Source organism: Lycium barbarum, chromosome 3 (assembly GCF_019175385.1).
Source record: "Lycium barbarum isolate Lr01 chromosome 3, ASM1917538v2, whole genome shotgun sequence".
In the NCBI taxonomy this organism is placed as follows: Eukaryota; Viridiplantae; Streptophyta; class Magnoliopsida; order Solanales; family Solanaceae; genus Lycium; species Lycium barbarum.
In genome coordinates this window covers 114,553,462-114,565,355 of record NC_083339.1, presented here as the reverse complement: position 1 = coordinate 114,565,355, position 11,894 = coordinate 114,553,462, and the positions used below count along the sequence as shown (strand labels likewise).

Below are 11,894 nucleotides of genomic sequence, written 5' to 3'. Positions count from 1 at the left end.
ATATATTAATCCTCAAAAGAAATAAATACAAGCAAATCTAATGACGTAACGAATCTCTATTAATTAACAAGCGTGTAAAAAATAAGAGCTACAAAAAATTAAATATTCTATGACTATCACAAAGAATATATTATATTATATGATGATATTACAAATAAGGATGATAAAGTAATGAAAAGTTATAAAAATCAAAAAGAAATTTGAGTTACAACCTCAACCGTCCTTTCACAAATATATGAATTAAAACGGAAAGTTGACCCCTCTAAAATAGCTTGATATATTTGATCCTAGTCTACTTCTTGAGACCTATCCAAAATCACTTGGAAATTGGGATTTGATTTTTTTTTTTTTTTTTGGTTAAATGTGATTGGGAGTTATAATTACCTCATTCTTTCATCTTTCCTAAATGAGTTTGGCTCAAAATTTTGAAATATACTATAAGATTATTTTAAGCAAGTATTTATTTATCAAAGGGAATTATTTAGTTAATAATAATAATATATTTCAAGTTTAAACAATAAGTTCGAGATTTTTTTTATTTTTTTTTATTTTAAGCTTTCACTCACAAAACGTCTAACTTCTTTTTTTTTTTATCCAAATACAAATTAAACTTTATGTATCTTATTCTTATAAAACGTCAACCTAAAAAAATATTATTTTTCAAATTTCAACTAACTCATGCCCGAACACTTTAGTAAATAATCCAATGTGGATAGAGGTTGGTCAAATTAGAGAAAAATAGAGTCGGTGTATGCATGGCAGAAACAAAATAGGAAATACAAAATGAATATCCAGATTCTAGAAACTCCTATGGCTATTTATATTTACGTCATAAAAAAATGGAAAATTGACATCACATGGCTATTTCGGCTGATTACTTGGCATTAAATGGCCCAATTTAAATGGAAAATCATTAGGGTGTGTCTGCCAGCAACTTAAATGGCTCAATTTTTTACTATATCATCCGAAATATACTGTAAATTGAAAAATAAAGATAAATTATAGCTAAATTCAAAAATCCCGCCCATACTCCCTCTCTTTCAGCCACCTCACTTTCTCTCTCACATACTTCTCCTTTTCAGTGACGGACCCAGGATTCATATAATCAATAAAAAATATATTGTTTTGAGTAGGATTCGAACTCGATTCCTCCATGGCTTAGCCTAAACCCTACAACCTGTTAACCAGAGCACCAAGATCTTTTATTGCTTCCTGGGTGCTATTTATTATTTTATACCAAAACTTTAATATTTTTTATATGTCTACATAGAGTATCCGCTACGGTTAATGGGTGCTCGAGCACCAAAAACTAATACATGGGTCCGCCCCTGATTCCACCCACCAACGACTTCCACCATGTCGTCTTCTTTCTCCTTATCTTTTTTTCGTGATCTCCTCCTTCACTCATAGAAGATGAAAGATGGAGAAAACAATGGGTAATGGCGGAGAGCCAAGTTTGCCGGTTTTGTGCTCCTTCATTTATACATTGTGTAAAAGTGTATAATAACTATATAATATATGTGTATACATTGTACATTGAGTATACATTTTATATATATATATATATATATATATATATATATATATATATATATATATATATATATATATATATATATATATATATATATATATATATATATATATTGTATGAAAAATGTATCTACACTGATATAACACATATACACTATTTATAAACATTCATTGCTGGTATAATTTGTATTCACTATATATATATATATATATATATATATATATATATATATATTGTATATAATGCGTTATATATATGTGTGTGTGTATCTACACTGATATAACACATATACACTATTTATAAACGTTCATTGCTCATATAATTTGCATACACTATATATATGAAGTGTATAATGAATGTATATAATGCGTACATGCAATGCATATCCAACTTATAACATGTGTATAAAGTGAATAATGGATACATCTTGTTTATATAAAGTGTATTTACAGATGGTGGAAGAGAAAATCTATGAATTCGTTGAAGAACATGTACCCCAACACTTTGTTACAGTGCTTTTCTTATTCTTTTTGGCTATAATATGTCTTTTGATTTTATGTGGCCATTCGATTGTCAAATTTTTTACCCGAATGACTACTTATGTACTTGTCCTAATTTGAACTTAATGCAACCCCCCCCCCCCCCCACCCTCCCCCTCCCAAAAAAAAAATGATGTGCCACCTTTCTTTGGCCAACAGGGGCGGATGTACCAAGAGCTCAGGGTGTTCACCCGAACACCCTGGACAAAAAATTACAGTGTATATTTAGGGTAAATTTTATGTGTTTATGTACATATATTAACTTTTGAACACCCTGAACATATATTACAGTGTATATTTAGGTTCAATTATTTTTCCGAATACCCTGAGTGAAAATCCTGAATCCGCCACTGTTGCCAATGATCCTATTTATATTTTTTTCTTCTTTTTTTGCATTTTTTTCCTCCTCCATCCTATTAGTTTAACTTATTAAATATTAAAAAAACCTCTTCCCTCCATAATCATTTTTCATTAAGCAGAACAATTAATATGTAGTAATGGCTATACTTTTCATCTTCTATATTAATACGGAATATCGTTTTTGCTCACTGTAACTGTTTATGTATTAACAACCATTTAATCTCCAATTGAATAGAATAATTAATGTACAGTAATGCTTATGCCTGCTGCCTAACTTCTTGTAGTGGTGCTGTTTTCTTTTCATTTTAATTAGGGAGTATTATTCTTTTTTTAATTCCTTTTTTTTTTTCCTGCAGATTTCATACTTGTAGTCATATTACTTAATTTGAGCGCACGCGAGAGAGATTATGGGATGCATTCCCTTTATCCAAGAGTTTGAGGTAAAAGCTCAAAACAATTCAGAAATGGCTCTTTTAAAAAAGAATATCTTGACATGAAAATTTACTTCCCTCTTATTTGTGTTCATCAAATATTACTGTACATATTCTTCGATATCTAGACTAATACAGAAATGGCTACATGATTTTGTATCAAGTTGGATATTGAAATATTGATATCTATGCTTTTCAATTTTATTATAGGAGTTTGTAGGTTCATTTTCTATCTGATTAGAACATAGTTAGTTGTTCTCTCCTTTGTATTACTATTGGCATGTTTTTGTTATTTTTTCACACTTTAACTTGCAAACAATTTAAGAAAGAAATGAAAACTTTTAAAAAGACTACGTGCCTAAAATGTATGAACTTTTTTTAAATGGATCATGTCGAGGAACAATAAAAAAAGATTTGAGTTCAGTAATTCCTCATATATAATTATTGACTTTAGAGATATAATAATATGGAGAAGACAAAATTATTTCAAATACCGCAAAACCGGAAGAATCCCTAGGGAGGGAGGGGGGGTGGGGTGGGGGGAAGACGAATTATCCCCTTTTCATTTGATGGTCAATGATGAATTGAAAGCTTACGTAGATGAAATATTGAAGTTATTTTATTTTTTCCAAATATAAAAACATGTCATTTTTCTTTGCATGAAATAATAAGGAAATGATATATTATAAACTGGATCAGAGGGGATAATACTTTTAAGTTAATATGAGTATTGGTCATAATATGGACTAATTTATAAGAAGATCGCCTCGAATATATTTTTTAAGACAACGCGGACAAGTTCACTAGTTCTATTGTAAAGAGAAAAATAAAAAGAATAGTTTTTTTTTGTGTTGATAAGAGAAATCTGAACTTGTATAAATAGGTAAGATTACAATGTTGGGTAGTAAAAGTCAAGTTCAAAACACTTGTAACGCTAAATTGTATTGAACGAATTTTAACATTAGGAAAAATATGACTGCCTAATTATTGGAATGAACCTTGACTGCCTTTTAATTTCAGGAAATTAACCTGGACAGTAATCCGGTAAGTATGTATTTGGACATATTTCGGATAAGCTCAAAATATATAAAAAAAAATCTTTTCAAAGAATTAGGCATCATGTGTATCTCACGCCCGGGGGGTGTTATGGGTAAATCGACAAATTTTGCCTTCAAGTCCAATTTGTCATGTGTGCGAGGCTGCTCCCGTTTACTAGCTCTTTACAAGCCCAACAAAAAGAAATTCAATATAGAGAGAAGAAAAGAACTCTTCCTAAGCAATGAAGACATTTGTATTTTACATCAGACAAAGAAGAAATGGAATATCACAAGAATTCTTGATTCTTTGCATTTTTTTTTTAAGAAAAACAATGCCAAAAAATGAATAATTGCCAAATAAAAAACAATTCAATATAGGGAGAAGAAAAGAACCCTTCTATTAATCAATGACGACATTTTGTATTTACATCAGACAATGAAGAAATGGACTCACAGGAATTTTTTATTCTTTGCATTTTTAAAACAAAAAAAAACAATGCCCAAAAAATTGAATAATTCTAAGAGCTTTTGGGATTGCTGCATTGCATTTTTCTCTTTTTAGTTCGTGCTCTTCATTGCTGTTGAATAATTGGAGTATTACTTCCATAGAAAAACGTATATTCCAGTTTCCTTCTTACCTAGTTGTTGAGATTGCCCTCCCCATCTTGAGAAGGATATATAATTACTAAATTACATAGCTAACTTATTCAGAGTTCTATAGTCACTTTGAACTATACATGTCTTTACAATTTGTTGTCCCATTAATAATCCTCTTGTCGAGTGTCTTTTAACAATCGCTTTTCAAAAAGATTAAGTGGTCTTTTTCTAGTATTTAATTATTCATTTTTTTTCTGTTATTACGTGTCCACTAAATTCTTATATTAGGATGCGCCATCCACGTTTTTATTTGGGTCAATTGATTTTGTAGTTCTTTACGGTATTTTTTTTTTACAAGATATTTTTATTTTACATATATACATTTGAAAATAACACAGAGAAGATTTGAAAAAATCATTTTCTTCTATTCAAATTATAAGTGGTGACAAACCATTTCCTCTCCTCTTTTATTTAACATACTCCTTTAGCGAAAATGAATCATTTTTTTTTTCTTTTTTACTAAACCTTGGGACGGCTTTTTTTTGTTTGGTTGTTTTTTTCTATAGAGGCATCTACATATTATCATGCATGCTATTACGTTTTTTAAGTCAATTTATTAATTCCCATTTAGGTGTCTACAGTTTCTGATATCTTTATTCCCGAATCAAAGTGTTTCTAGAAGCGTGTCCATATCAAAGTAACGTTGCGATTTCCCTATATATAAAGAGATAAATTGGACCTAAACTAAGTGACTTTTTGTTCATATATCATCCACATAAACTTACCTGACAATACTTTCAGAAAAAATGAACAATATTAGCCTGACTGTTTTTGAGAAATGTGGGTCGGAAACAAAGGATTGCGGAGCTGAGATTTGAGAGGTCGGAGAATTTAGAAAGGAACTTGTCCATGGCTGTAACATAGTGACTTCGACATGTTTTTTGACCATCATGACTAAATCACATATACCGAGCTACCTGTTGGGCTAAACGGTCCAAAAATACTCTTAATATGATGTGATATTGTCCGCTTTGAGCCAAGCCTGCACGGTTTTCCCAAAAAGCCTCACATCATTAAGAGTATCCAACACCTTATAAATAGCTTCTTTTTCTTTTCAGCTACTAATGTGGTAATTTGTTCGCACATCCAACAATCTCCCCCTCGAACTAAGTTCCACATGGCTCATTACCATAACTCACGGGTCAGAGATTCAACATGTCTATGTGCAGGGGCGGAGCTAGTTCATCGGGTACGGGTTCGGTCGAATCCAGTAGCTTTGGTCCGAACCTTATATTTGTATCAAAGATCCATTGAACATATAGAAATTATTAATTTAGAACCCAGTAACTTTAAAAACTAAAATCCCGAACCCATAAACGTCAAATCTTGGCTCCGCCTCTGTCTGTGTGCCAACCACATCCGTAGAGTATCTAAGGTCACCAAAGTCCAAAAGCTGTGTATGCGTCTTCAAAGCTACGGGTAAAGGTCATAAACTGGCCCATAGACGGGCAAAGGCACTAAGCCAGACCTCACGCCACACTCCGCCATCTTCATACTCGTCCCGCCAAGCCATTGGCTCTGATACCAGTTGTTGAGCTAAATGGTCCAAAGATATTCTTAACATGATGTGATATTGTCTGCTTTAGGCCAAGCCCGCATGGTTTTCCCCAAAATGCCTCATATCATTAAGAGTATTCAACACCTTATAAGTGGTTATTTTTCTTTTCAGCTACTAATGTGGTAATTTATTCGCACACCCAACACTACCGGCAAAGATTATAACCCGACACTACAAAATATTTCTTTTTATATAACTATCTGATATTCGGAATCCACTAATCCGACTAATTCAAATAACATTATGTATGACAATAAGGGAAATCTCTCCTTACCATGAGTTTTTTTATTGTCATAGCTCAAACCTGATACATCTAGTTAAAATTGGAGGGATTTCATCCATCTTATCATACTCCTTTGATGACACTTCACAAAGTATATTTCTTATATATGTGTAATGTGTGGGAAAATAATATTTATTTTCCTAAATAAATAAATATATATACATATATACTATATGAAATAATGAAAAATAAATTTCAATTTGTGACTCATAAGCTAACAAGGAGCACCATATAGATGAACCCGTGGATGAAGATGCGGTCTTAGCCAATTTTGCTAAATCAATAGCAGTCAACAATCTTGTATATACGCACGTTCTAATGGCTAATACTATACATATGGACTCTATTTGCAACAGTCCATGTCATGTGCCCCAACTCATCATTATTTCTTTCTTGGCCAAATCCATCGACGACCCCTTGTGGTCATCAAGATCTTTCACTTAGACATTTCAATTATAACTTGTTCTATTTAGACACCTGAGATGGATCCTTACTGTGTCATTTAAACATTTTTCGCTGACTTGGCAAGTTGTGTGGATTTCACACCAAATAGGCGCGTGAAAAGGCCAAAAATCATTTTTTTTGTTTAATTTCCTTCTCTTCTTCTTCTCCCTCATTCTTTTTTCTACCATCATTGACATTACTGCCGCCGCTATCACTACACGAAAAAAAAACTCAGTTACATTTTTAATTCAACTCAATTTCTTGCTTTCTCTCCTAGTAAAAAGAAAAAAAAAATCAAGGGAACTCGTCGAAACACCATTAAAGGGCTCTTTAGAAAGCTTGAAGGTTTAAAATGGGTTACTTTATTTGATGAAAATTTTGAAAAGTTAATGTTGGGGTTGTCTTCGGGTCTTCGTGAGGAATCTTTAGCTGAAGTTATAACAAATTTTGAGGAGTTTTTCTTAAAATTTTGGATTAAAATCGTGGTTGGAACAAGAACACACATGAAAATGGTGAAGAACACCAAGAACATGATTTCAAAAAATTTCTTTCTTCAATAACTTTTTGTGTGTATGTTTGTGTGTTGTTAATAATGTTTAGGGTTTAGAAAATAGATTTTTTAAATCTTTTTTGAAAAATTAGTTTTACTCAAAATTATTTTTATATTATTACGGAATCAAATGACACATGTCATAATTTAATTTGTCATTTTGCCATGTCATCGGCGAGTGTGTTACACACACACACTATATATGTGTTACACACACACTACATATTTGGCTGATTCAGCAAAAAGTGTCTAAATGACACATTAAGGGTCCATCTCAGGTGAGAAAAAAGGTTTGGGAAGTGGGGGTGGGGGTGGAGGTGGCATGAAAGTGGCAGAAGAGAGGGGTGGGGTGGCAGTGAGAGGAAGAGAAGAAGGGTTTTGGGGGGGCGGGAAGGTGGAGGAGAAGGGGGTAGGGTTGGGGGTGGCGGGAATGTGGAGGAGAAGGAGGAGGGGTTGGTGGGGTGGTTGAATAAGGAAGAAGAAGTTGTATTTTTTTTTTATAATAATTTTTTAAAAAAATTGACCTCACTCTCCTATTATTTAAATATAATTCTTTTTTATGTCACATCAGCTCTGGAGGGGTAAAAATATCACTTTTAAATATATTAGGTGTGTAATGAATCGCCAGGATAGTTTAAGTGTGAAAATGACTTTTGAAGTATAGTTTAAAGGTCAATTTATGTCTTTTGCCATCTTTATAAGTGTTTAATCACTTTGTATGTCATACATTAATCTTTAGTTGTTATTCTTTCTTGTCATGGTTGTGCTGGCTTTACGAAAAATTGTGTTTTGGTGCTTACGTTAAAGAATATACTAAGTCTAAAATTTATTTTCCTTTAATAAGAGAAGGAAATTCATTTGTAAATATGGATACTAATGGTAATTAACTACTTTTTACTGTAAACGCAATAAAATGAATTAACCTTGTCCTTCTGGACAGTAAATTATCACTATGATCGGGAAAACTTTGGAGATCCCGCCGGTCATAAATGGGTGTGCAATAATTAACCAACTGCATTGACATAGGTTGTCAGTCCTTATTTATGCATGCATTAAATTGTTATAACTAATACTCATGCCAAATGAGGTAACATAAATCAATTAAGATCCAGCATCTCATGTGAAAAGAGCAAAATTAATAAATAAAGATCCACCATCTCATGCCAAAAAAGGAAAAATTATTAAGTCAAAAAAGATCCACCATCTCATGCCAAAAAAGGTAAAATAATTGAATAAAGATCCAGCATTGATGGTAAAATATTTTAGGGCTACGTACTAGTAACTCTGGTAATTAACAAGATTTACACATATAAATATGGCCATTCCCCACTCGTGGTTTGTGAATCATATCCCTATCAAAACTAAAGAGTTCTAATTATTTATCAATCATGCAGCGGCTTTGCGTCTTGTTATTTGTCTTCGCATGTGTGACCTTAAGCTCTGGTAAGTTTTCATAACTTCTTGAAATCATTATTCATTAATAACTCTGTTATTTGAGGAAGACTTTATAATGGGATATTTTCAAAAATATACAGCTTTTGAAAATATTTACATCACATAGCCCAATATACAATATCATGCATAATGTATCAACCTTGTATAAACTGTATAATAGTGTATAAAAGTTGCATTACACAAATATATTGAAAATTGGGTGTTTATACACAAAGTATGGGCTACATGGCGTGAATATTTTCAAAATAGACATAGCATAAGTTTCCGAATTTACGTCTTGGTATTTGTTTATTGACCCCACTTGTGAGATTACCTTATTTGTTAAATTGAATTACTGATCTTTTTTTTTATTATTATTTTTATTTTTGGTAAAAGGTGTTGAAGGAATTGGTGTGAACTATGGGCTCTTGGGAAATAATCTGCCACCACCGGCCCAAGTAATTAATCTCTTAAAGTCCAAAAACATCCAAAACATACGAATTTTCGATCCAAACCAAGACGTGCTAAAGGCCCTAGAGGGTTCTGGCATTTCCATAATTCTTGGTACCCGAAACGAAGACTTGCAAGCACTTGCAAGTGATCCAACTTTTGCAACAAATTGGGTAGTCACTAACATTATTCCACATACTTCAAATGTCAAATTCACATGCATATCAGCAGGTAATGAAGTCATACCTGGACCATTATCAACTTTTGTACTAGGAGCCATGCAAAATCTAGACTCGGCACTGAAAGCCAACAACCTTAACATACCCGTTTCAACGGCAGTCCCATTACAAGTGTTAGGAACCTCGTATCCTCCTTCGAACGGAGCATTCTCCGAGGATTCCATTCAATTCCTTAAACCAATTGCACAATTTTTAGCTACAAAGAAATATCCGTTACTTGCTAACGTCTATCCTTATTTTGCCTATTCGGGAAATTCTGCTCAAATTCAATTAGACTATGCACTTTTAAAAAACACTGCTCCAATTTCAAGTGATGGCCAATTCCAATACAACAACATGTTTGATGCAATGGTGGACTCTCTATATGCTGCATTAGAGAAAGTTGGACAACCAGCGGTAGATGTTGTGGTTACAGAGACAGGGTGGCCGAGTGCTGGTGATGTTTATGCAACTAAAGACAATGCTCAAACATATGCAAACAATTTGATTGCACACGTTTCTTCTGGACAAGGAACTCCTAGGAGGCCTGGCAAAGTTTTGGAGACATACATTTTTGCTCTCTTCAACGAGAACCAAAAGCCCGCTGGTACCGAGGAAAATTTTGGTTTATTCTACCCCGATATGACTGAAGTTTACCACGTCAACTTAACACCCTAGAGAATTAATGTGTATATAACTCTATATACAGCATAGGCACCAACACATCAATTGTTTCCTCCATAGGGATTAGATAATTTTCCAATATTACCACTACTTCGTTTTCTTAATCTTTGTATTTACTTATGTTTCGATGTATGATGTATCGATTCAAAGAATTGGCAAAAGATTATAGATATGCACACAATAGGATTGTGATGTTTTAATTATTTCGTCTCATTTTTGTTTTGTCTAGTTGTTAGCATCTTTGGAAGATTTATGCTATGTCATTAATTCACTTATAAAACACGCATGGTTTAATTTAACGAAATGAGTGCTGCAGCAAATAACAGAGGATTTCACGGGATCCCTCCTTTATTCATGAATAATCTCATTCTTGAGTCATATGTTAGAAACAGAGATTTTGTATTTTTACGGGCAATTAGGTGTTGGGAAATAATTTGTGAACCTTTTCTTTATTGTATATTTAGTGTATAATTAGCCATTGGGAAATAAGAGTGGTTACTTTAAAAAAAAAAAAAAAAACTATGTTGTTATGTATATATTTTATGCAAATTTATACACTTACATATAAAAATTATACATTTTGTCGGCTATTATTTTGATGCGTAGATATACAGTGCAAAAACCCCTACTAGTCTAAGGATCCTACCGCGTAGCTAGGAATAAGATAAAGGCCTATGGTCTGCAACTTAAATGACCCAAAAAGTGACACGTGAGACCAAAATAACCCATTAAAAAAAAAGTTACATAAGTACCCTTTGCACACTAATTTAGTGCGCAATAGGGGTATAAAAAAAGGCCCCAACCCTTTGTTCATTGGCCAAAAGTTTTGAAATTCACGTTTTTTCGTACTTTGATCAAAGATTAGCCATGTTTCAAAACGCCGGAATATCAATATTTTATATAGAACCTGATATCTTTTTCTGCGAACAATAATGTAGACTCAACACATCAAGTATACCTATACGTTTGGATCGTCGTTTTAGGAGTTGTAAAGTGCCCCGAAGTAAGTTTTGTTTGTTTGGAAACTTGTTATCTTTAGGTTTAAGTATTTATTTTATAGGGTTTTGATTAATTTAGGACGTCGCACGAGTTATTATTAAACGACAATAAAAACTAAGATAACTAATTATCATTAAGAAAATAATACAAAAAAAAATATTAACATAAAATGTACATTTTATTTACAAATATACACAATCTCCATCCCCCTAGGTCCCACATGTGGGAGCCTTTAGAATAACCTTAGGCCTAAGGCGAACTCCACCACCCTCAGCATCATCTCCATCCCCCTTCTTCCTCTTAATCCGTACATGCTCTATGGCATGATCATCCTGCCTTCCCTTCCTTCGGGGCTTGTTCAAAAAATGCTTCTTATGGGAGACGATGGTGGCCGAAATGTCTTCAGCTTCTGGAGATTACTCAATCTCAGTGCAGAAGAATGAACATGAAATAACATATAAACAATTTAGTTTAGATTTATTCTAAACTAAACATGAAATAATATATAAACAATTAATTAATATATTATTTTATTGTAAAAAATCAAACATGTGTGTCGACGGGCTCCTGAGAGGGCTCCTTAGAGGGCCCCTGAGTTGGCTCCTTAGCGGTCTCCTGAGCAGGCCCCGGAGCCGGAGATGTAGATGGTGCCGGAGCTAGAGTTGGAACCTAAGAAATGAAAAATTATATAATAATTAGTATAAATATTTTAATTT

At 32.9% G+C, this 11,894-nt stretch overlaps 1 protein-coding gene across 1 annotated transcript; it reads left to right on the top strand.

Annotated features, from left to right (window-relative positions):
* The first annotated feature begins 8,755 nt into the window (after positions 1–8,755).
* Positions 8,756–10,358, top strand: LOC132634032 (putative glucan endo-1,3-beta-glucosidase GVI). Its single transcript, XM_060350354.1, has 2 exons — positions 8,756–8,836; positions 9,224–10,358. Exons 1-2 carry the CDS (start codon positions 8,782–8,784, stop codon positions 10,171–10,173), a joined length of 1,005 nt encoding a protein of 334 aa, XP_060206337.1. The 5' UTR covers positions 8,756–8,781; the 3' UTR covers positions 10,174–10,358.
* Positions 10,359–11,894: the final 1,536 nt, after the last annotated feature.

What these genes read in the sequence shown, in the direction of transcription:
- LOC132634032 (XM_060350354.1), top strand. Translation starts at nt 8,782, where the DNA reads ATGCAGCGGCTTTGCGTCTTGTTATTTGTCTTCGCATGTGTGACCTTA. An exon ending in ATGTGTGACCTTAAGCTCTG is followed by an intron (nt 8,837 to 9,223) that starts GTAAGTTTTCAT and finishes TTTTGGTAAAAG; the next exon opens with GTGTTGAAGGAATTGGTGTG.